At 35.1% G+C, this 26,903-nt stretch overlaps 2 protein-coding genes across 14 annotated transcripts in view; both read right to left on the reverse strand.

Moving 5' to 3' along the window:
- Positions 1-11,520: 11,520 nt before the first annotated feature.
- The window catches only part of LOC115633027 (hepatic leukemia factor), a 116,510-nt gene continuing 101,127 nt past the window's right edge, over positions 11,521-26,903 (reverse strand). For 5 of the 13 annotated variants that reach the window (XM_030530361.1, XM_030530359.1, XM_030530360.1 and 2 more), the window contains 4 exons: positions 17,922-18,076; positions 16,200-16,425; positions 15,407-15,648; positions 11,521-13,186 (listed from right to left, as the gene is read on the reverse strand). In XM_030530361.1, coding sequence (XP_030386221.1) covers positions 13,100-13,186; positions 15,407-15,648; positions 16,200-16,425; positions 17,922-18,076 — 710 coding nt within the window. In that variant the 3' untranslated portion in view covers positions 11,521-13,099. Of the gene's footprint in view, positions 13,187-15,406; positions 15,649-16,199; positions 16,426-17,921; positions 18,077-22,753; positions 22,796-26,903 lie in introns of all 13 variants that reach the window. The other 8 variants (XM_030530356.1, XM_030530357.1, XM_030530350.1 and 5 more) reach the window with 3 other exon arrangements.
- Positions 14,009-14,945, reverse strand: LOC115633028 (proteasome subunit alpha type-4-like). Its single transcript, XM_030530365.1, has one exon. The coding sequence runs from the start codon at positions 14,895-14,897 to the stop codon at positions 14,163-14,165; it is 735 nt and encodes a 244-aa protein (XP_030386225.1). The 5' UTR covers positions 14,898-14,945; the 3' UTR covers positions 14,009-14,162.

Consider the following 26,903-nt stretch of genomic DNA (forward strand, 5'->3'; position numbering starts at 1 on the left):
CTGTCTATGCTCTGTCAACAGCTGTTTTTGTTGTGGTTCCCAACTTCCCAAACTTAAAACCTAGATCAGAACTAGATATAACCTTTTTCATTAATATTTTGCAAGTACTTCCTCACCATTATTTGATCAGTTAACGACTTACTATTATTGCATAAGTAAGTTATACATTTTGGAATTCAATATAAATAAATATGACATTTTTATCAATTATGTGTATATATGGGTAGAGTTGGAAAAGTGACTTATTCTTTGCTTGGAATTGGAAAAAAAAAGTCGCTGCAGTGCATTCCTAGCTCGCTGCCAAACGACTTTAGCTTTTTGCTGGCTGGCTGGTTGCTGTTGCTATTGTTATTGTTGTTGTTTTTGCTTTTCATTATTATTACTTAAGTCAATTGTTGTAGTCAAAGCGAAAAGAAATGCAATACGAGTGTGCGAGTACGTAACGACTGAGGGCGGGGCGGGGCGCGGGAAGGTCAGATAGAACATTAGATTATAAAGAGGTGCTGTTATGTGCTTACAAAAAGTATATATATAGTATAGTATAGTATAGGTTCGAGGCTGGCAAGCTAATGAACAATATAATGCTTGACTTCTTGTATACTATGCATAATGAAGTTACATAATTGCCGATGTTTGCTGTTTCATTTGCTGTTGCTGTTGTTGTTGCTGCTGCAGTCTTATTCGACATTTTATGCCAATGAATAACCCCAATGATTCGTACAAACATTCGTACGCAAAGTGTTATGAAATCATTTATAGCTGCCGCATTATAGTTGTTGTTGTTGTTGCTGTTTGTTTCGGGGCCTATAGTCGACTTATTATACAATTTTTTTGTTCATTTCATTGCCGCTGCTCGCTTTTAATTTCTGCTGTTGTGTGATTTCTTTTGATATTTGTTTTATTGGCTTTTCATTTGTTTTCCTACATTTTTATGTGCGTTCCCGCCATCGTTTTATGATTATGTGACGATAAACGCGAACTGCGAACCACATTGTCGAGAATCAAAATGTCGTGCCGATGGGCTCTGCTTTATAAATGATTTGTAGAGTGCCACACTTAATGGCCCTTACACAATACCCAAGCCGTTTTATTCTGACTAATTGCCGCGTTATATAAGCCGAGCACAACATCTGCCTTTTACATAATCGCCATCGCCGTCGCCGTCGCATCACAATCGCAGTTCCAGTTGCAATCTCAGTGACTCACAACGGTCGGAATTTGTTTTAAAAATATTTAAAATGTGCACAGAGAAACAAACCAAGGCTTTTTAATTCTCGGTTGAGGCCAAGTGGGTGAATGTGTCGTTCATTGGCCGTTCACGCAAAAACGCGTGTCGTAACCAGCGACGTCGACAGCGAGACACGTAAGCACGGCAATTGAGAAATGCAGCAAACAGTCCAAAGTGCCGGCACTGGCTCATAATTTCCGGGAACAATTAGCTAAGTATTGCTAGGAAGTAGTGCTGTGCGAAACATCGATGTAAAATCGATACATCGATGTTTTGCAATTTTTTCCAAACATCGATGTTTTATTTCCGATTTTCGATGTTTTTTACTACTTGTAAAAAAAACGCGGGAAAAGCTAGGTAAGTAAAAGCTAAAATTTGCATTTTTTAATAAAACCCCTAATATAATACAGAACAAATTACTAATATTATAGATGGATATTGGTGTTGGCAGTGCTTGGAAATGGAGAAGTTTTTAAAAGAATCTAATAGCAAAGGTAATTTTTATCTTGCAGCTGCAGTCTTATTTGTGTATGTGTATTTTCATTATTTGTACATATATTAATATGTTGTTCTATGTACTTAGATTGTAATGCAAACTCAACCGAAATGGATAAGGAACCTGAGGAAGGTGGTCCTAATAAACGGGTAAAATATGGAAAGTCAACTGTGTGGAATTTCTTCAATAAGTCTAAGGATGGCAAGTCTGCTAAATGCTTTAAATGTGGTAAAGTGTATCAAACATGTGGCAATACCACCAATTTATCTGCACATTTTAAACGAATGCATCCTACGTTGACAATTGAAGAACTACCAACGACCTCAAGCTCTATTTTGTCGTTTATAGACAAAAAATACGAAGCATTTTATTTACAGATCTCAAATGATAAGTCCCTTAAGGCATGTATATGCAAGTACCTCTGCGTTCCTGCAACGTCCACTGAAAGTGAGCGCATGTTCAGCAAAGCTGGACTTATAGTTAGCGAAAAAAGGAGTTCGCTTAAATCAAAGAATGTAGACATGCTCATTTTTATTAACAAAAATGAGTGGATCTCAAATAATTAGTCATGAATTATATTTTTTATGTTATGCTTTTCATTTTGTTATACTTATATTCTTTCAATTTATGAAAATATTGTTTTGTTGTTTTATCTGAAATTAGTCATTAACTATAATTTTTTATGTTATACTTTCTCTTGTTTTTAGTTTATTATTTGAAGTTATAAAAATATCGTTTGTTTTAAACCCTTTTTTTCCTTTATAAACAGACAAATCAAAACGAAGTGCCCTATGATGTATATTAATTTTTTTTTGAAAATTTGTTAGTGGAATTTCGATGCATCGATACATCGATGTTCTTCCTCCAAAAAAATCGAAACATCGATGTTGGCAAACATCGATGTTTCCCCAGCTCTACTAGGAAGTGTTTAGAGAACATTCTGCATTCAAAATCAAGCGACAACTATTATCAGAAACTAACATACATACATAAGTGCGACCAAAACTTGTTTTCCACAACAGGAACTCACTTGTCTATCTAACACTAATTGTACTTACGAGTATTATCTACAAACTATAATTCTACTCAACTCATTCAGTGCTGATTGTCATTTAAAAATAAAAATTGATAACAGACCCCATTCTTTGAGGTATCATATCAGCATCATAGCGGCACCATTTCCGTTTAAGCGCTACAGTCGAAGAGAACTTTTAAGTAATGTCAGCTTTCAATTTCAAAATAGGCAGAATAGACGGCACATTACAACCTAATTTAATTTGTAATGCCATCGAAACTGCTTAGCCCCAATAGATAAAATATTGCCTATGGTTCGCAAAGAAATGATAGTGTGAAAAAAATGATCTCACTTTGAAAAACATTACTTTAATGTTTCTATTCGCACTTCACATTAATTAAATTTAATTTACTTCCAATACGTCGCGTCTCATCTACCTTATTCCGTCCATATTCTTATTAATTTGATGGATATTATATTTAAAAAACAAATGCTTAAATTTAATCAAAATCTGTCGACGTTTTAGTAAAGCCAATAAAGAAACAATAGGCTTGAGGCTTTAAAAACGTAAGTGTTTGTAAAGCTATTCAAAATTAATTTCATACGTTCTACTCTTATAAAAATGCCAGATATATTTAAAAGTTTGGACAAATCCGGTCAACGGGTTCCTGAGAATTACTTCATTAATCATTCAGGATTCTTCAGCATTGATTAAATGTTAATTGAAGCATTTTTTATCAATGTACTTATGTACAGTGAAAACTCCCTTAATGGACACCTCTTTTATCCGGACACTCTCTTCTTTGATCGCTGTATAAAGTATTTAAGTATCCCCTTAAGCGGACTCCCCTTGGGCGGACAAATATTGGTGACCGTAAGTGTCCAGCCAAGAAAGTTTTCACTGTATATGTAAATCTGTTTATTTATAAATATTATTTCTTGTATGCTTTTGTAGGCCAGTAAATGATATTTAATAACGTTGTTAACCATTTGTTTTATCGATTTATTTTTATCACTTTGCATAGCTTGTAATTAAATATTTATGCAGCAAACATAATTACGTCAAAAGTTATGAATAGCGTTTTATTTATGGGCTCTGCAGGCAATTTTATCACAATTAAATATATACATACATACATATAATACGTATATCGAAATGATGATAAAGTGCGACCAATTTAATTGCCAGAAAGAGGAACAACGACGACAACAACAATAATGATAGAACAAATAAAAACCGCTTAGTAATGCCTTTAAAAATATGGCAACACGTAAGCGCCTCAGCGCTGCAGCGCAAATTGTTTTCACAACAAATTCGCAGAAATGAAAATCTATTTACCCGCAGAGAGTCGAAGAGAGTGCCGATGTACGTGCTCAGTGCAGGAGAGCAAGAGCCGTTCATTCATACGCACACTTCAACACGTTCCTTACACGAAACACAAACACACACACACATACGCAATCGCACTCGCACTCATTTAACATGGCCTGATGTCGTAACAGTAACAGTCGCTGCTCACTCACTCGCTGTATGCATAGGCAAGAGAGTGGTTCTCTTGCTGTTGCTGTTGCTGTTTCTCTTTTTCTTTACCTGCTCCACGACCGCGCCTCCTGACAGAAGAAACACAAAAATTCTTTTTTCACACACTTGGTTTTTTCTCCTTTTTTTAAATTTATTTTGCAATTGACAATTAAGCAAACGAATGGCGACAAATACTTGCTGTTGATAATTTCGTGAGTGGGGTGACGTGCCACCCGCAGTGCGTGAGTAATTCTCTCAATAATATTATGTGTTTTGTATTTATTTTATATTTTATTTGTGTTTTATAAGAACACACACAACTGCTTTACGTAACTGCTGCGCGGCCGACGCTTTTGGGTTACAAATTCGCGACACGGCCGCTTGCCGCTCAACTTTTTATTAACTTGGCTAGCAGACTTGCAAATTATTTGAAGAGCTACTCAAAACAATATGGCCCAAACAATATTTATTTTTCTTGTGGGTAGTTGTTGTCACACACAGAGACACACACAGGCACAAACACACGCACAAACACAACCGAAGTACACGAGGAAAAGGCGCTTGTCTGTTTGGTTACGACGACGACGACTATGGCGTGTTTTGTAATACGCTTACGTTACGCGACGACGACGACAACAACAACGACAACCACAACGACAACGTGTTCAAGTGCCTTCTCAGCTGCTGGCGCGCTGCTGCTGACTGTCTGCTTATTGTACTTGCCACGGCCGCTGTTTGACAGCGAATGAACGACGAAAATGGGAGCGCAAACGCGCCAACTCGCCACAACTCGCGCTTATTATGTCACACAGCAAATGCTCTTCACTCGTTACGTCATCAGTTGGCGCTCTCGCCAATGCGCTCCATCTCTCTTAAATGCCTTGCCGTTGCCGTTGCCTGCCTGTGTTTTGCCGGCGAAACGTCAGCTGTCAAACAATTGTGGCACACACACACACGAATAATTGAGAGCGCCAGAATGCGTAACATTCTGCGCTCCCATCTGCTTTAAATGAAATGCAAATGCTGGATATCGTCGACGCCGACTCTGACGTCGACATAACGCCCACGCTAAAGGCAGCATTTAATGTGTCGTTCGATGCGTTTCCGGCGCCACTGAAAATATGATTTGTTTTTTAACGCCTGCTAACAGCTAGTTGGCTGCCTTCCTTTTCAGATGTCGCCTTTTGGTTTCATAAGCTGTTGCTGTTGCCACTTAACGCGCATTACGTATACGCGGCGTTGCCGCTGACCTCATTTAACGATCAAATGTGGCCGAAGAGAGACAGAAAGAGAGAGAGAGAGGGAAGACAGCGCAAGCGCCCAACCGTGCAAGCGGTCTCGTTCCCAATCCGAGCCACGACTTTTCGCCACAGTACATTACTCCAGTCTACAGTGGGCCAACAAGTGTGCTCTTGTTAGTAAATTAAAGCGGAAGTTTGCAAAATAAAAACAGGTTATGAAGTCATTACAAACTAAGCTTTAGTGTTTTTTTTTAGTTTCTATATGCTACTTACATATATCAATAAATGGCCATGTTGGGAATCTATTTAGAAAATATAAAAATTGGCAAATTGGGAGTAAAAAATGGCGAAGAAGGAACGCACTTATCAATAAAAAGTGCGCCCACTGTTGTATGAATCGATATATCAGCACGCAGTCCTTCTAGATTTTTCCACGTTTTTGGGGAAGTTTATATTGTTGCTTATACATAGCGTATTTCATGTTAATCAACTTATTAAGAGGTGCTTAATGTTTCTATTAATCCTTATCCTTTTCTTATTCGTTCTCTGTCCTCTCTAATCGAGTTGCTTTTATGCAATCTACATACAATAATATATCCATATAATGAGAATACAAACGCACAAATTTGACTTCAAGATATTAGTTACCTTTGTCGTTAGAATCTTTCAATAATTTCTATATTTATGAATATTTGTTCTGTAGTGCAAAATGCACATCACTTTTATTAAAAGAAAGACCCTTGCCATCCCACTGTCCACTCACTGCTTACTCTTTTGTGCGCTCTACAATTTTTCAAGCTCAAGTTCAACTTGTTGTTGTTGCCGCTGTCAGCCCCTCCGGGCATTGCATACAGAGTATTTCCAGTTTGTGCGCATGGCCAGCAGTCTGATGTTGCCATTAATGCTTTGAGCGACCGTTTGGCTTGTTGTGGCCAATGTTGCCAATGCTATTACCTCTTCGTAATTTGGTAATTTGTTGCGTTGGAGCGTCTTGTTTATGGCCCGAATGTGTTAACATTGCTCGCATTTGTTGCAACATTTTCCACACTGGCCAAGTTGGTTTGCTAGCATTGCCGTAGGAAGTAAACCGATCATGTTGTTTTTGGTGTTGTTTGTGTGTTGTTATTGGGGCCTTGGCTAATCAACGGAAACTGAAGTCGAGGAAATTAGTTAAAGCTTTACACGATATTCACGTAACGCCCGGCGCCAGGTGTGGTGTGACTGGTTGTTTGAATAACGCTCGTTATGCTTTATTGGCCATCGCTTGGCAACGGCTTTTTTGGCCATGAACAACAACATTTCACTGCGACGACTTCAAAATGGTAAAAACTAAACTATTTCGCTAAATTTTGAAATTAATAACCAGCACGCAAGCTGAAGATATTGTGAATACCTTAGGCCAAAGCGATGGTTCTCGCACACACATTTAAGTCTGTTGCGATGCCTTAAGGGTGCTGTTTGTTTTCTACGGCTAAAATGAACATGCTCGTAGGGAAATTCTATTGCGATTTAAGTATAAGAAAGAAATTAAATAAAATAGCATGGCTTCTATAGAGTAATCCATAAATGCTTAACACCTTTTAGCATTCGATTAACAGCAGTGCTGATTAACATTCATAGCGAAGAATTTGCAGAGACGATTTGCTAGCCTAGCCTAGCCTAGCCTTGCCTTTAGTTAATAATTTCATATACATTTTAATTTTAAATGGCGGCATAACTATCAGAAATAAATTAAAGAAAATTCAGACACAAAACACATGTGCTTAACAGAGCATTTGAGAAATGTTAAATACGTGTACTTTTTAACATCGCATTAACAGCGGTGCTGCTGCTTAACATGCATGCCCAAAAGTATGCAGCGGAAAATTGAAACACTCGTTTTTTTTGCATTTATCGTTTCAAAATTTGTATCTAAACCTTTATTGTTATTGCAGTTTCAATAAAACATATGCCCGCTTATGCTTTTTCATCATCGTATCATAATATCTTATGAAATTCCTTACTGGTATTTCTCATTATGTTTATATTTTATCTCTTGCATTTCACAGAATTTTCACAATTTTCACGCTCAAAGACCAAAGCCAAAACTGGTTTGTTTTTGTTTTCGGGTTGAACTTAATTAAATAATGCAAATACACTGAGAGGAGAAACTCTGTCAAATGATAGTGAGGAACGGAATTCTTACGCATTTATACAACATAACTTTCTTTCGTACACATACACATATAGGTATATAAAAAACTATAACAAACGAGTCAGTTAAGAACTAAATTACTAATATCTGCAGCATTTGCGCCATTTGTCGAGCACTTGTGTTTAGTTTCCATCGTATTTTAGGTTTCCTTTTTTTCACTTTTTTTCTTGTATATATATCTAGGTACATGTTAGTGTCCTTACTTAGGCTTTTCTTCAAATTTCTTCGTTTTTTTAGGTTTGTGTTTTATTTTCGCAATTTTAGGCGCTCTGCTCTCAGCACCTTTGCAAGCTTGCTTTATAAATGTGTGTGTATGTGTGTTTGTGTTTATTTCGATTTTTCTCTTTGTTACTAATACAAACGCTTTACAAATGTTTAGTTCTAAATTAAGATTTAGGCGCTCTATGCTTTTGTTTTTGTCTTTTGCTTTTTACTTTTGTATCGCTTAGCAGGCCATTTGCTTCGTTTAACTTGATGCTTTGTTTAGTTCTCTTATATAAAATTATTTGCATTCGCTTCAATCGCAAAATTCTCAAAATATAAGTAAAGGCTCTAAAACGCTTTGTTGTTTAATTTACTTTTTTTTAGTTTTTCATATTTAAGTTACCATTTTTATGAGTTTATTTTTAGCTTATTTCCTTGCAACAACTAACAATTTTTTTCGCGTTTTTTCTTTCCATTTTTCCTTTCGGTATTCACTACATTTATATATATATATTTGTTTTTATTGATTTTAAAATTCAACAACGGTTTCTTTGCATTAATAATAAGAATATATTTATAAGTATGCTTGTATATGTATACAATATCATTTATATATGTATAATATGTTTAGCTTCACACGCCTGCTCCCTCTGTAGCTAGCACTGCAACGTTTGTGTCTTCAGTTACTATATTTATATATAGGTAGTATATAGTTGTGGTATATACCCCTTGCATGCGATGCGCCACTGCCTCATTGCTGTAAGTACTTGTGTGTTTGTGTTTCTGTATATAAAAATCGTCAACTACAATATTGAATTTATCTACAAAAAGTTATTCAATTTTGCATGCGTTTCGGTTTTTATTTTTATTTTAAACTAGGTTTGGTTTTTTCTAACATGCCGTGTTTTTGTATAATAATAATAAATAAATTACGTTTTCCATTTCATTTATGTATTGTTAGTTTTGTATATATTGTATATTAGAAATAATTTCGTTAGTTTGCTTCTCATGTTGACTAACAAAAGGTTTACTTTCAGTTTTATCGTCTTCTGTTGTTGCTAAAGTCTACTTTTCTTTTTGTTACGGAACATTCTTATAAGACATATGAATCCATACTCATCCATACATAATATTGTTGTCTGCTTAGCGCAACTAAACTAATTCAAAATTTACAACAATCTCGTTGCATTAAAAGTGTGTATAATATCTCTCTCTCCCTCATTATACTTGTATATCTCATTCTATCTGCTTTTTCTTCTGCTTGCTTGCAGCCAGCTTTTAGGCTGCCAGAGGCCGCTAAACAGTTCAGCCTAAAAGCGTGCTACGATTTAACTCAAAACACGCCAACATCTCATCACTCCAACTCATCAAATGATAGCAAACAATCAGCATTTCTCTAACAAAATTTTCCAGCTAATCAAGTTTTCAGTTATTTATTTAAATGTGTTTAAAAGCAACAATTCTCTAGAAAAAATACTACAAATGTAAATTTATTTTAAGCTACAAACTACACGAAATCAAATACTATTTTAAAGCCACTAATCATGTTTTATATGATGAACCTAAGTTATGTGAGATGTTGGGAAAATAAAATGCTGTTGTTACAGAGAAGAGCGAGGGATTGTACTAAAGAAATATTAGAGTCCTGCAGGAAGTAAGCAGAAATGGAAAATTATTGTTGCATTCATTCATTTATAGACTACAAGTATTTATGGATAAACTTGTTTGAAAAGGAAAAGGATTAGAATAGAATTCTGATGGTTGAGATTTTATTGATAAAAAAAGAAATTAAAAGTATTTTGTGCAAACAAATTGCACATTAATTGAAATCATTTCTGTCCTTGACACTACATTCATTTCGTTGCTCTTTCTGAATCTAAATGTTTTTCATTCATTACATGTATATATTTTATATAATTTTTTGTGAAAGAACAAAGCTTAATGTGGCAACAGAAGAGTGAATATATTCTGTACTTCCACAGTTGTGTAGGTAGGGATTTATGTTATAAGCTCTGAATGGAGAAGCCAAAGAAGTAAGAAAAATGATTAATATTGCTATCAGATTAGTTTAACTTTCTGCAGGACTCTACTATTTCCATAACAACTAGTATAAGGGTAAGGAACTGAGGAGCTCTTTCTAAGCCGGTTCAAACTAACTTAAAGGATACGCTTTCAAGCCAGAAGCCATGCATTCGCATTCCACGCAAATATTTCACCTCTACGCGCATTTTTTGTTTTTTGTCTGTAGTTTTTTTGGGGTTTTTTTTATCTTACTCATAAATATTTTCATATATAAATATAACACGGTTTGTTTTATTCGTATTTTTACATATCTGCGTCTGCGCCTCGCAATTATTTCACTAGTTTGTTTGTTTGTTATTTTAGGGATAAGTCTACTATTATATGTACTATATACTATATAGTACTTGATCGTATGTCTGCGTCAATTTACAAATCAACCGAAGCTCAAACATTGACTGAAATCAATCCGATCCCAGTGATGCTCTCCATTTGTTTGTTACTATACGAGTACGAGTACGAGTATGTTGTAATTTATTTTGGTTGTTTCATTTTTTCTCTAGGTGGTCTCATAGCAGTGCAAAAGGCTTTAGGTTAGGTAAGTTAGAATTACTTTAGGTTTCTTTTGGTTTCTCTTTTCTTTTCATTTAATTTATATTGTTTAGTTTTGTTTTCTTTTGTTTGTTTGTGTGTTCTCTTTCTAACTGAGTTTTGTGGGCAACTTTTCGAGGAGAGAGGAATCGTATAAATTTCGTTTAGTTGGAAGTAGTTTCGACTATTTGCTAGATTTGCGCGAACATTTACTTTGGTGTTCGCGCCAATATGTAGGGCCTTGTAACATCTAAGTATATTGCTAGTACTTTATAGATACATATGTGTGTATGTATGTGTGTGTATGTGTGTATATCTCTCATACGAGTACGAGTATATGCAGTTTTTATCGTTAGGGTTAGTTTCGGGTTCGTATTAAGTTTCCATGGCATTTGCAAATGTTGTGTGTTTTCATTCTCTTTCCTTTTTCTGCAGTGAGATCCTTGTTTAAGTTTAGTGTGCTTTAGTTATTCGTAGATATACATATGTATAGGGGGGGTTGAGGGGATAAGGTGAGGGGGGGGGGAGGTGGGGAGTGTTGAAGAAAAATAGTCGGAAACAATTTTCAATATTTAAAGCAACGCTTAGATTTTTATTATTACACAATGTTGGCTTTCTCTCTATCGTCGTTATCATAATCATCAATATTGTTGTTGTTGTTGTAGTTATTTTTGTTGTTGAATCGATCGCTTTTTGAAATGTTTTTGCGTCAGAAATAATAAATAAAACTTATCGAAATTTGTAAGAGGTGCTTAAACTTAGGTAAGGATTCAACTATCTTCCAAAATTGCTTTGCAGTAACATTTTAAAATTATTGTTTGCTGTCGTTTTGTATAAAATTGTGTGTAAGTGTGTGTGTGTGTGTGTGTTGTTGATGTTTATGTTTTTAATTTGCTTGCGTAGTTGTTTGGCTTACACAACTAATTATGCAGGTAAGTGTAACTCAAAATTTGTAACAATTATACAATATATAAAAGAAATCTTAAAACAAAACGTATAATAATAATAGGTAATTGTAATTGTATTGTATATTTATGTTAAATTGTTTTCATTACGCTTTAAGATCTTGCAAATCACACCAAATAAAAAGTAATAGTTATTACAAAAATAATAATAATAATAGTACGAATAATAGTTAATTGATTGAAAAACAAAATTCAAAGTGGCAGAGTGAAAATAAACATGTGAGGAGGTTAGTTGTGGGGGCTGACTAAGTAAAGCGGTAGGTGCTGCTCAAATGTTTTCTCTTCCTTCAGCTAACAACAAATAACAAAAACTATTAGTTAACCAATAGCTCATTTCCTTTCCTTTCCATTTCCTTTTCTCTTTTTTATAGTGTATAAAAAATCATAGCTCGCTTAATAAACTAACAGCTGCCTGCAGCGGGGGCAGGCAACTGAGGAGGGAAGTTCTCTTTGCTCATTTCTAACTTCTTGCTTTTTTGTTTTCTTTTTTTTGTGTTTTCTTTTTTGTTTAGTTACTGAAAGAGGCAACAAAATTATTTACATATGCTTGTGTTTGTGTGTGTGTGTGTGTGCAAAAATTCACTAATTAAACAAAACTTAACGAGAACCAAGCAAAATGTTTCCAAGATGATCGAACCGTTAAACGTAATTGTATACGTAATAATAATCATAATAATAATAATAATAATAAAACAAATCAATTAGCCAAAGCAATCAAGAAGTGTTAAATATACTTTGTATATATATGTAGTGTGTATATATAGTATATTATGTACGCTATTTGCTAAAAACTAACAACAAAACATGCTTTGTAAAAATTAACAACTATTCAAAAATATTTTGTTATCGAGGTTTCCTTTCCATTCCTGCCCATCATCAACTAAATTAACAATTTTCTCATTTTTCTTCAGTTTAGTAATGAAAAAGGCTGCGCACAGAAGTATGCTATGGTTTTTTCTTTCTCTTTTTTTCTTTTCTTGAAGGCCTAAATAGTTTAGGGTTTCTGAGGGAGGGATCTGCGGCCCCACCCTCAGTGTTCTGTTAGTTTCGTTTCTAGTGTTTAGTTGAACATTAGTCGTAGTCCGAAGTAACAATTTTTTTCTGTTTTTTTTTCTTTAGTTTTTTGTTTAGTTTTTAGCCTTTAAGTGAGGGTGCTGGGTGACACACACATTTAGCCCATTTAGTTAGCTTAGTTTTTCTCTTGCTCGCTACGCTAAAATGTAATATAAATGTTTAGTTAATTTGCATTTAGCTTTACCTTTTAAGTTTAAAATAAATATATTTATATTTATATGTATGTGTGTGTGTGTGTGTGTGTTTGTGTTTGCGTTTGTATTTGTATTTTCGCCGCTGCGGCTTACAAAGGTTTTGCTTCCTCTTGCATGTGTGTATTTGTTGCTTACTGTATGCATATAACATATATGTCTATATGTTTATATATATGTATATATATTAGCTTTATTTTTTAATATATACTCGTATATATATGTATGTATTGTATTTATAGTGTACTTTCATGTCTGTTTACTAAAAATTATTATTATTATCATTAGTATTATTTATTTTAATTATTTAATTGTTGTGGTGTCGCCAAGTTGTGGTGTCTGCCTACGTCACATTTTCATTACACATCCTGGAATTTGGATAGACGCGCACGCAAGTCCATGTTCTCCTGTTTCAGCTGCTCCACCTCCTGATGTAATGTTGCGTTCTATTATGGAAGAAGGAATGAAAATTGCATTAGTTTTGAACTCAAAAAAAATTTCCAACACTCTTTTTTTTATGCCATACAACAAGATTCGGGCAAAGTATTCACCAGAAACCATTTCTAAAACCAAATGAGCTATGATTTCTCCTGCTTTATTTTTCGTATCGAAAAGGCGAAGTTACTTGTATTTATTGTAATCTTATTGTAAATAGTTACAAAAAACAATGTTGTTTCAAACTCGTCAGAAAACGTCTTGCAGCTACTGTTTGGGACTTTTGGACGCTCACTGCTCTAAAGTATAGTTTTAAAGATAACGTATATATATTGGTAAAAAATAAACTGCTTTCAAATTGGCTGCACTCGCTCTTAACACAAATGCTTGAAAAATATTGAAGTTAACAATATATTTAATTATATATCTGCATATAACAATGATTTCTAATATTCTGATGAGCAAAGAAAACAAATTTAAATAAAATAAAAACTTATTTCTGACCAATTTTAAAAATAAGAAAATGTTTTAGTCTTTTTAACACTTCAAAAAAATGCGGTAGATAGTTTAAAATTTAAGAATGACAGATATTGCACTAATCAGAAGTATTCTATCTCTCTTTTATACTTATATAAAATATTGAGCGACAAATATTTAAATAAATTAACAAATTTCGCAAAAACTGGATCTTCATTTAAGAAAATAACGACAATATTTATAAAGGAAGACGAAAAAAGAATACATATATTTAAATAAATTAACAAACTCTCAGCCGGAGCGATTCTTCAAAAGTATTTAATAATAATTTAACAGAGGTATTGAAAAAAACCAAATGAGGGATTTGTGTTCTTTGTGTATTGAACCGAAATATGAATATTCTGTGTAGATACCACAACAACAACAACAGCAACAACAACAATACAGCAAAGAAAACCACAACATCTAAGAAAAGTGCGTGGCTTAAAGCCCTGAAGAGGAGTGCGCCTGTTAAGCTGTGGGTTTAGCCTTCTGCTTGTTAAAGAGCGCCTGCACCTCGGACGGCTCGAGTCGTGTGAAAAGCGTTTTATCCTGCAAACGCTGTAGGGTTGCCACTTCGACCATATCTGGCAATAGCTCGGTGGCCAGAGAAGTCCTGCTCAATGCCCTTAGGGCCAGCTGTTTGGCGTCCTCGAGACTGATAGAACCTGTCTTATTTGCCAGTTCCTGCTCCAACAAGTGTGTGGCAGCAAGGAAGTTTTTGCCAATGCAAACGGCCCTCCAGAGGGTGTAGTTGCCACTGGGATCGGATTGCAGCAGCTGATAGCCGAGCTCCTTGTCCCAGCCCGCGAATAGCATGTACACGCCAAAGGGCCGCTTTCCACCAGTCTGGGTGTGCGCCTGCATGATGTCGCACAGATGGGAGGTGAGCTGTTCGGTTGGCATAATGGCTCCGTAGCAAAATTGGAAGCGCTGCCCGATGGCCCGCGCCTCGCCTACCAGGACCTGAACATCGCTCGCTATCCCCGCCGTGCCACACAGTGTATTCTCATTGAGTTGGTATATCTTCTCCATTCGATCGCAGTGATTCGAACTGTTGTGTTCGGCAACTAACACAATGCCCTCCTCGGTCTTGATGCCTAAACAGGGGTTGGCGTACGAAACGGTCTCGATGGCGTATTCCACCTGGTAGAGGCGCCCCTCCGAGGAGAATATCGTGGGGCGTGTATCAAATTGACGCGCCATTGAAAACTTATATTAACATATATATATACAAGTAGTGCGATATATAACGTATATTTTCCTTAAAAGAGATTTGTAACTAATTACAAGGAGTTGATTTTGTTTTAAATAAATAATTTCAAATGCAGGCCTTGTTATTGTAAGTATCAGATTTGAAAGGAGAGCTTGATTTACTGCTGGCTTGCTTTACAATTTTCTCAATAGCCTTATTTCCTTTATTTCCTTAATTTTATTTCCTTAAGTCCCACAGCTTCAACTATGAGCCTTATTTTCTAAGCATATAAGAACCCAGTTCTGTATTTTAACTTTAAATGGCAACACTTGGCGGTTTTAGTTGCATTAATAATCGTTATCGATTTATAAAAGAACTGCAAAGCTATAGGAATTTTAAATGGTAACACTTTGCCAGTACTCGTTGCAAAGCATAATAAATTGGTTAGGGTTTTTTTTTTTTTTGGACAGGCATGTATTCGTTAACAATCGTTATCGATTGTGCCCGCGTTTCTACTCACTTCCTTCTCCAAATAGCGTGCACGCATCGCAATTTGATTCTCCTTTTGGCGACGGGCGTCCCGCGATCGTTTCGCCGCAATGTTGTTCTTTCGTCGACGGGCCCAGTACTTATCGTCCTTGAGCTCATCTGGAACAAATTGTTTGCGTGACTTTTTAATCATCGGCTGCGGTTTGAGCTCTTCATCGGAGAATGCTCTGGTGCGCGGATCGAAGTCACGCCCCGACGATGCAAATGAAAATGCTGGAATATCAAATACTAAATGTTAACAATGTTTCACAGACTGTTCGTGCTACATTAAATCATAAATCGGGCAAAATGAACTTTACTTAATAAAAAAAAAGAAATCAATCAAAAATCAAAACGAAAATGAAAATAAAAGTAAAATAAACTAGAGCACACAAATTGGAATGTAATCATTGACGGCGCTGCCTTTAACATTTAGCATTTGATAAGACATGAGCAAAAACATTTCGACGCGCCGCATGAACTATACTTGTACTCGTATAGACTTAAAGTTTATATTTACATTTATACAAATATACAAATCGGAGAGCGGGGAATATAGGTGGAAATTAATTAAATAGGTTTGAGCGCACAGAGTGCAATGTCCATTCCATTTGTGTTTAAAAATTGAATTTGAAATCAAATAAATCATAGTGGAAGTTAAAGTTAAAGTTAATGTTGAAGTTAAGGTTTAGGAATAGAACGCAAATGGGTAAGAATAAGGGTCTCTCTTTTTTCTCTCTCTCGTTTCTTCAGATGCCGCCACATTTCTCCACTCTCGTACTCACTTGACTCGGCCGGCGATGGCGGATTAAGCGTATCGGGACTGATGCAATCCGATGGCGATGGCGAGCGTTCACGTTTTGTTGTTATATGCCCGAGACCAAGCGACAGACCGGCTGCGTGTCCCAGCGAATCCGAACGATGGCCCAGACCGCCCGAATGGCCCAAATGGGGGCCAGGCAGGCCATCAGGTATGTTGTTCTCCGACAAAAATTCATCTAAGTCGGCATACTGTGGGGGATTGATTAAAAGCACATGGTTAAGTAATTGCCTTATCATTTCTTCATCGGCAATTCATAAAAATTACAATGCTCGCATGTTAAAAAAAAAAACAAAATACAACTAAAATGAGGGCCAAAATGCTGAGTTCGGGATATGAAAAAATCTATAAGTGTTCACCTCTTCGATATTGAGAGTAGACTACTTTTTTGTTGACTTCGATGGTTTCTGGCCTGTATGTTGATCACTTTTTGATTGCACCTATCTGCTAAATTGATCCTTTTTGACATTCCTCAATAATATATATTCATATTTTTTTATTTTTAGCTATATAATACGGCTTACGGCTCACTTTTTTAAATGCGAGATCATTCTAATCTTTGAATTCACATATAACTCAACTAACTTCCACTCTTCAAATTGAAAAAAGCTGCCCCTTGTAGCTTCAATTCGCTTTTCCATTTCCATGTCTACATCAGCTAGTTTTCAATACTATTATTTACGTTCTCGATTTAAAGTCACTTCCAATCGAGTTGTTTTGGGGCCTTTTTTTGATGACCCCGAAGTGGTTTCTAGATCTGCTTTTTATGTATTTCAATTGTGGGTTAAGTTCTGTTACTATTTTTATTAACTTAATATCCGAATAGTTTGTTTAAGCTTAAATTATTGCTATCTCTCATTCCCTTTTATTTTATAAAACCCATTTCGCTTACTAATAATTTCTGTTATCAAATCTTTTTAAAAAATGTTGTTTCAATTGGTCCGCATTCCATATTAAATTGTAATCACTTTGTCGCTCCTGGAGTGCCTACTTTTGATAGATTATATTTTTATTCCACTTAGAACAATACTATATAAATGTCTGTAATCTGATGGGATACTTTTCGCATTTCTATTAACCAAGTTTACATCGGTTAGTTGACCTCTAGCGGTGCTCATATCTGCTCATCACTTTCTAGATTACTTTATTCTTGGGCTTGTTTTCAACAGAAATCAGTCAAAATTGTTAGATATTCCACACTAAATATCTTTTAAGTTAAATATTCTGCTGTAACTTTCCAGTCCTGCTTATGAGTAGTATAGCTTAGAGTCCAAATTAATTTCATCCAATGGATCACATCTACACATCTTTTATATAAACTCAAAAGAGCAGAAAAGTTCTTACTTAGCTTTTATGATAACACCACTTGTGGAATCCCATTTTGGCCGCCATTTTGTTAACGTTTTGTTGATTTTGTTAGCCAAAGCAACCACACGCACAAACTTAAACAACTTTAGAAACTTATTAACGAGATGATGAGAATACAATTCTCGCACTAATCAAGCGATTGTTCAGATGTTAATCGGATGGAACAGCTGTCATTTGTTTATAAACATTTATATATACATTCATGTCTTCATGTATGCATGTCTGTGTGTGTGGATGTGTTTCTTGTGGGTGCAATGTAATTTTTAGAGCGAATATTAAGAGAGACGCAGCCACTACGGAGCGATGAAATGATACTAACTTGTGTTACCTTGAGGTCAGCATCATAGGGCAATGTTTTGTCCCACAAGTTGGGACCCAGGAACGCTGTTTGCGCCTCAACATTCCAAATGTCGCCCTCCTCTTTGTATTTATCATCTGGACAGATGATTTCTTTGCTATTCGATGTGGATTTGCCTGCAAAACAAAAAACAACAATCATTGTAAAATACACATTGCGAAATTAGAGATCACGTCAACATTAGTCATGTCAGGCAAAAAAAGAACACAAACCAAAAGAAAAAGAACAACTTGTGGCGCATATTGGCGCCCAAGAAAGTACTTATCAAGTGTTTTTGAATCATTGCAGGCGGCGGCTTCGTCGCCTACTGATAAGAACCGGCATATACTTTTTATTAGAATTTATTTTCAGCTGTAAAATGTTGCACTCGTAAACCATATTCTTCTTCACAATTTCTGATAGTGGCGCCATATAAAGTGCAACGCTAACACACTCATAAGTGGGTCAGACGTTGAGCATTTTAGGGCTTTAAGCGTTGGAAACCATAGGGTGTTCTAATCAGAGAAAGCACTCCTTGTACTTTTTCCAACTTTAGGAAGTCGTAAACAACCAAGAAAGAACATTAATTTTTTATTCAATATCCGGAAAGAGGAGAATTAAAAGTCTATGGCTGATAATGGGTGACTAATAGTGAGTCAGACGCAGGGCAACCCATAGAGTACTTGAATCAAGAAAAGTTATTTTTTTTTTTCGGGATTTATTCTTCTTTAATCTTAGGAAGTTGTGTATTGCAGTCCTTTATCAGCAATCCAACAACCACTAGGGATGCTTTATAACCAATAAGAGATGAATGCAGTTAAAAAATATACATAGCCACAAATGTATACACTCTTCACGCCAAAGTGTCTCTGTTCAGCACTAAAATGTAATTATTTCTGATGCATTCAAAAATTATCCATTCAAGCTAAACTTTAAACTGAGAGCTTTTTTTAAAATTGATATTATGATTTAAAAATTCAGATGTTGACATAATATTGAAATGAAGATCTCATGAATAACTTCCTTTCGCTTGCTGAATAATAAAAGTTTTCTATTTTAAGAAAAGAAAAGCTGCTCCCAGGTATCTCAAGCGATACGGCAAGGGTTAAGGTGTATGCAGCCTTTGGCTAACTTGTCACTTTCTTGGCTGGCAACAATTTCCGTGTGCAGGAAACAAACGCACAAGCAAACAAACAGGCAAACAAACAAACAGACAAACAGACAGACAAACTGAGAAACAGGCAGGCAAACAAACGGGCAGGCAAACCAGCAGTCAAATACATAGACAAAGCAAACTTTAGCCCCAAAGCAAATAAAATGCCAGCAGAGGCCGCCAATATGCAAAAAAAAATAGAAAAAAAAAATAATAAAAAATGAAGTCAACAAAAACAAAGAGACACAGACACAGTAAAAAAAAACATAAAAACTGAAAAGAGGAAGCAAAGACTTCGTCGTGCCGCCTGCAACAAAAAGCGAAAGTGAAATTTCAGCTTTCGACTGATTTTTATCAGCGGCTCCCAGCGAAGCGCAAAACTCACTCGAACGAGTCGAATTGAACGAGTCGGCTGAGTGAGCGAGAGAGGGGCAGAGAGGAAGAGAGCGAAAGAGCGCATAAGCAAGCGTGCATTGAGCGCAAAAGCAAAAGCTCCCGTTGCGCTGACGCTGCGCAGACGCAGCTAAGCATGGCCTTTCTATGCCGCTCTCCGCTGTCGCTTCCTATTATCTGCATTTCACGAATTAAGAAAAAAGAAGAGAAAAATAAAAACAAAATCAAACGAGTTTGCCGCTGAGGCGCCAAACCAGTTCGGTCTGCGCATAAAATTGTTGTTGTTGTTGCCTTTGCTTGTTGGTCGCATTAGTTTCCGCTTTCTTATTCACTCTCACTTTCATTTGCGCTTTCTTGTTGTTGTTATTGCTGTTGTTGTTGTTGTTGTTGTTGTTGTGCTTCTTTCTTAGGCGCATTACCAACTATTGCGAAATTTTATGCCATGCTGCGGTTTTTTTTGCACACACATACACAGACCTATGCGGTGCACACATTTCTGGTCTGCAGTGAAGTAATATCTTTCCTTTTTATGCTGCTGTTGCTGTCGGCAGCGAAGCGTAAGTGAAATGTGCAAAAGTGTGTGTGTGTATCTGCAAGTGTGCTATGAAGTAATAGTGAAAATTAGGACTTGAAATCTGCATGCAATGGCGCACTTGGCGTATGAGTAACTCTGTTTTTTTTTTTTTTTTTCAATTTGGCTTTTTTAATTAGGCAGTCGTTGTTGGTTTTTGGCTTTAAGCATATTGACTGAGGATTTATGGTTTGGGAATTTTCGTGCTTGGAGCGGCACCTTTGGTTGCTCGTATATGGTGAGCAGTGACCAAAAAGTTGCTGTTGATGCTGGCTGGATGGTTGTCACTGATATGAACAGCTTTTGGTTATTAGGCAGTGGAAAGTTGCATGTGGCATGCGAGAAAACTTTAATCTATGCTAAATAAATTGAATAATAATGTTTCGAGGAATTTGAAGCGAGCAAAGCATGTTTGGTTTTTTTTTTGTCAATAATTAAATTTTGTCTAGTAATTTTTTAGGCTGGCTGATAGTTTTCAATTTTTGTTTTTATATTTTTTTAATTTTTAAAGCCTTTTTTTAAATTGTCTTTCAACTCTTTTTTTATTTGAAATTGTTTTTCAAGATTATTATTATTATTGACTTCAATAAATGAATTCAATAAATGAGCCTATTTTCATGACAATTCATTATTTACAGATTTATATATTTTTTTTCAAAATTGTACAAATTTGAGTCGAAGGCCCGAGTAGCTAGCACTCGTTAATTTAATATTAAGTTTAGTACAGGGTGCGCATCTTTTATGTCGGTATGCAAACATTGAATATCCTTGAAAATAAACAACCGATTTTCAAGTATGAGATATTTTTATTTAATTTGGTTCTGTACAATTTCTTGAACTGAGGTTTTCAACACTGGTCTACTCAAGTCAATCGGTTCACAAAGTTATTCAATATCTACCTACCGACATAAAAGATGGCGCACCCTGTATTAGACACTAGACTTAATTTGTACTAGATTTAATTTGTTAAAATAAAAAAACAAAAATATGAAATGTATTGGGTAAACAATACTTCAAGTGATTAAATTTTAAAAAATCACACGTTTACTTTAAAGAACAAATATAATAACATTATATTAAAATTTTCTTAATTCATACATTGTTGCAACCTTTTTTAAAGCTAAATATTATTTCATAGAAAGAACTTGAACATAACAATGCAAAACAAGAAAGGAATGCTAAAGTCGAGCAGGCTCAACTCTTAAATACCCTGTACCACCCCACAAAAAAGTAATTTAATTAATTAATTAATTTAATTTAATTAATTAACTAAATTAATTTAATTAATTAACTAAATATTAACTAATTAAATATAAAATATTCCATGCATGCATACATACATTTACATTTACATCAGAATCGTGCCTTATGCGTGTTTGTGTACTTGTACATATGTATGTATGTATGTGTGCATTGGGCCTGGTTATATGGCTATAACTTTCTTTTTGATCATTCTATCATAATGAAACTTGGTATACGGATATATAATTACTAACCTAATGTGACTACCAAATTTAAGTTTAAAATTCCAAGAATTATGGGAGTTATAGAAAATCGTTAATAGGGGGGGAGTGGGGGGTTGGATCAGAAAAAATGAACAAACTTGTCCTTTCTCGGTCTCAGGAGAATCTGTATACCAAGTTTGGTTATTCTAGCTCTTATACTTTCGGAGATCCTTGCGTTCATACAGACAGACAGACGGACAGACAGACGGACAGACAGACGGACAGACGGACAGACGGTCAGACGGACAGACGGACATGGCTATATCGACTCGGCTTGTCATGCTGATCAAGAATATATATACTTTGTGGGGTCTACCAAGCCTCCTTCTGTGTGTTCCATGTGCACTCGCACAAAACTAATATACCCTTGTACCCTTTGGGTACAGGGTATAAAAATTATATTTAAAAAGGTTAATGATGATTAATAAAATGTTATATTAAAAAAATACAATTCTTTTTTTCTAAACATACTACAAAAATCGCCTCCAAGTTGCTTAATATTTCAATTTAGTTTAATTTTCTTTAATTATTGACTCAGGAAATATATAAAACTAATATGTAAAATATTAGTAAAATATGTAAAACTTCTTCCATTTGTAGTTTAAATTTTAGAAAAATATTATATACTTAATGTTTCTAAAAGCGTTATATATTATTTTATTTCAAAAAATAGAATTTTATGCAACAATATATAATTTAAGAGGAGACTCTGCAAACATTTTATAATTAAATTTACGTTTAATAAAAATTATATTTTCCAAACAAGTTATTTGTCATCAAGTGACTCAATGATGTTTTGTTTTTATATTTCAATTGACGGATCGTAAAATTATATTTTGATTCACATTCTATAAACTCTGCGGCTCCTTCTAAGAACGGCTCATTAGCAGATGCATTTTTTTTATGAATGTTGAGCACATTTATGGCCACTTGCTGTATAAAAATCAAAGCAGCCATAAAAATCAATCAATCAGTAGTAAAGACGACACATTATAAACTTTCGCACAGACATTAAACAAAATTGCCACAAAAGCCAAAAGGGTTCACCTACATTAGTAAAACTTTTAAGCGAAGCAATATTTTTTTGTGGAAAAAAAATAACAAAAAGGCTGTAAAGAAATAAAATAAAACTACAAAAAAGACACACAAAACAAAACGAAACAAAACAAACAAAAAAAAACCATAAATTTACCGTTTGCTTTGCAAATGAAACCCAAAAATGGAGATTTCCTGCCTGTAAAACAGAAGAGAAAGAAAAAGAAAGAAAGATAGAGGAAAAGATTTACAATACTGATTGTTTCGCTTTTGAAAACTTAACTCAAATGAACGTAAACGTAAATGTAAACGAAACGCAAACGCAAACAAAACAGAGACAATGAGCGGCGCACAGATATGGAATGCAGATAAAAGATACAAATGTTGATGCAGATACAAATACAGATATATATTCGGATGGAACGATACAAGCACGAAGCAAAATGCCCAATGACATAAATGAGGATCAGCGGCGGGCAAAAAATATTTATGAGCAACCCGATATGAGCCACAAAACCAAAAGCCAAAAACTTAAAACTTATATACTTTTACTTTTATTTTCGTTCACTTTCACTGCCGACTGATAACAAGCAGGAATCCGCCGCATGTGGAGCAGCAGGGTTTATTTTTAGATACAACGACAACAACAACTACAATAACAACAATGACAAGACAGGCTTCGCGGCCAGCCAGCCAGCCAGCCAATCCGTTTTCTCTTGCCATTATAACTGGGTCAACTTTTTTTGGGCCATCATCTTCGAAACGATGCGCCGCTCATTAACGCACTTCTCTCGTCTGCTTTTGCGCATTGGCTTTAGACCCAAGACAAAAAAAAAAAAACACACACACACACACTCAGAGTACAAATAAAAGCGAATTTCTCGTTTATAATTAAAAATAATTTGCATAATTTTGGTAAGTCTTCCGCTTCTTTTTATGGCGCTTCTTTCTTCGCACATGTCTTTTTTATATCTCGCTGTCATTAGAAGTGCAAAAATAGGTCAACAGTAGCTCAACAGATCTAGGCAGAGACTAATTTGTTCAATACCTTTAATGCTCGACCTTTCAGTACATTGCTCTCCCAAAATTACATATTTTCCATTAATTATAGAGCTGTTTGAATGGCTGGCACTTCGGTTGAAGAGCATTACTTGCGCATTAATTTTAATTGTAGATATCTATACTACGATTCTAGAAATGAATTGTGCTAAAGGATGCCTCAGAGATATAGTATAAAACTGAAACCTTAAAGCGCAGACATTTTAACGCATAGTTAGATATTTTTTTAGCCACAAAAATAACTTAAGCGATATCTTTTTGAAGATTGAAAATTTTAATGAATTTATTTCAATTTATATATCAGATATCCCAATGGAAACTAGAATTGTGGCGCTTAATATTATTATATATTACATATTAAACGATTACATATCACTGGTATATTAATCGGATACCCTCTAATGAAGAAACTTCGACAAATTTAAGAAAAAATCAATTAGTTTTCAGCGATAAGTCAGTTGTATTGACATTTATAAGCAAAAAATTAAATTAATTAGGCTACGATTTCAATTAAAGATATCGATAAACGCTGAAAAGTCGAATACGAAAGGAAGTTGTAATTTAAAGATCTCCAAAAAAGAAACTTAAACGCATAACTATATCGCTGCCTAGAAGCCAAAAAAAAAAATTTAATCGAAAATTAAATAAAGATGATTCACTACTGCTCACATTTTTTGATTATTTGGTCATATACTATACTCTATTATCGATATATTACCTTTCTTAGCCCTCAGTAAAGACATCATCTTGCTATTAATAATCTTCTATTAGTCTTCAATATATTGCAATCGAGATTATCATTTCCTCATTCTTATCAGCATAATAATTTCTATTGCTTAATGCAATCTGTTAAGCATAACTATAGTATAAAATCGGCTAATGATTGTAGTTCCCAAATTGAATTATGGTACTTCTGTTGTATATGAAGAACCATATTCCCAGTGTAATGTCAATCTGAAGAAAGATTTGAATATGCTTCTCATCACCCCTCTACACACTACTTAGTATACTTTCTTTAGTTCAGTGTAGACTTCAGTTTAGAGGGCTATAATTCCATAATTTCCAAATAAGCACACATCGTGGGCCTACGACAACACATTTTTTATTTCTCTGGTGAAATTAAAACCCAAAGACTCGGCCTCCCCTCTCCCTTTTGCTCTCTTTTCTGCTGACTACACAGAGTCATAAAAAGTGTGTTTCGTGTTTTAAAAATTTTTGGTCATATTATAATTAATTTATTTTTTGTTTGCTTAGTCGCTGGGCTTTTGTTGTTATTGCTATTGTTGTTGTTGTTGTTGTTGCTTGTATTATTATTTCTGTAAATTTTAAGTCTGCAGATGGACTTTTGTTGTGTTAATGGCACGCTGGCTACATTTTTAGGGGACCATGGCTTTGGGTTTTTTTTTGTATATTTTTTTAATGTGGAATTAAACTTTCACTTTTTTCTTTTAGCATGAGGCAACAGGTAGTTTTGTCCGCCTCTGTTTTCTTTTAGTTGTGGTGGTCAGTGGTCAGTGCAGATAAATTGGATATATGTTCCAAATATGTGCCATCACTGACTAATAATCATTTGTGCAGCCATTTGCAAAAAACTCGGAAACATTTCTAAATTATGGCAGTGTTAGCAAAATTATAGTTTTTAATTTTATCAAAGCTTTTGTGAGTCTTTTTTTGCCTGGCAGTATATACTTAATCAGATATAGTATGCAATTAATATTTATCAGTGCCTTAAATCGCATTTAACTGATTTGCATAAAATTAATGCGACAACTTTCTGGGTTCTGTTATTAAAATAAATATTAAATATTCTATTGAATATTTCATAAGATGACCAAACCATTGTCGATCCAAAGAGATATTTCTAGAAACAAAAAAAATCCATTTCGTAATTCAGAATGCTTTTGTTTTCACAGGGAAAGGTGCTTTCAAATTATTAAAAATAACAAGTATCAAAATAGAGTTAATGTTTAAATAAATTATATGCTCAACTAAAATTTTAAACTTAGCTTAAAATGTTAAGCATGGACATAAGACACTCTACTGTCGTTAAAAGCTCTTAAATAAATAATAGGTTTTTTCAGTCAACAATATAAATTTATATAAGTACAGTTACTAAAAGAATATCAAGTTTGGTTTCTTAAAGTATTATGTTTTAGTTAAATCTAATCTTCTTTTTACATACAAATTTAATTTCCATACTACAAAACTACGGCCTGAAATCATCTTTCTATTTCGACATTTTTTTACCTAACTCTCAATCTTCCTACCGATGTGTCTTCATAAAGCGAAGAATTTCATTATAAATAACAAATTATAATTGAAATATATAAAGTCTATAAGAAATATACCACAAATTAATTCCAAGCAATCAATATGAGAAGTTTGATTTGAGTTGTCCCAAAAATCTGAAACTGGGAGAGCACTCTTTTAGGTTTTTCTCAACCCTCTTCTAAGCACAACTATGTGTAGGTCCAGAAATCGATACAATCACAGTTGAGACGCATTACAAATGAAAGTGAGAGTGCTACCTAAAACTACCAACACCAACAATCACAGCAACTACAACAATAACAACAATCAACGACTCATTCAAGCCAGTCAGCTTATGGAAAACCAAAAATATAAGCGCCAGACAGATAGAAATTCAAACCAGTTTAACTGACCCCCCCAATACTGCCGCCCGATCCGACGGGTGTGCGACATAATATTCTACAGCAGTGGAGGAAAAGGTAAATGTAGAGGCAAAGAAAAAGAAAAAGAACAACTAAAACGCACGACCGCGACATTGACATACTCAGCAATTACCGTTACTCGTTCGAAAATGGAGAACAGCCAAGTTAAGCTGCTTTTTGATTGTCGATTGGGCATTAGAGCTCCTTCACGTTTCGATAAGTAGAAGCAGACCAGGCCAGACCAGGCCCGGCCCGGCCACGCCAGCCAAGTACTGCGTTGCAAATTACATGAGGGAATAGGGAACGAGGAGCAGTGGAAGAGGGGGGGGGGGGGAGAGAAATTATGCAATGCGCATGCCAAGCAATCGCGGCGCGATTTACTTTTGCATTGCGACGCAAACACGTACAAGACCTGACAGAGAGAGAGAGAGAGTGAGAGATTGAAGTGCGCCTCTACTCTCAGTGTCTGTCCCCCACTCTCGCTCGCAGTCGAGCACTCCACTCGCCCCTTTCACCTGTCTGCTGCTGTTGCTGCGTCTTCAAGCTTTTGCTGCTCTGCCGGCGCATGCGTCGCCA

The sequence above is a fragment of the Scaptodrosophila lebanonensis genome, unplaced genomic scaffold (genome assembly GCF_003285725.1).
Source record: "Scaptodrosophila lebanonensis strain 11010-0011.00,11010-0021.00 unplaced genomic scaffold, SlebRS2 tig00001415-arrow-pilon, whole genome shotgun sequence".
In the NCBI taxonomy this organism is placed as follows: Eukaryota; Metazoa; Arthropoda; class Insecta; order Diptera; family Drosophilidae; genus Scaptodrosophila; species Scaptodrosophila lebanonensis.

Bases quoted from the DNA above. Each gene is read 5' to 3' on its own strand.
- LOC115633028 (XM_030530365.1), bottom strand. From the start codon at position 14,897: ATGGCGCGTCAATTTGATACACGCCCCACGATATTCTCCTCGGAGGGG.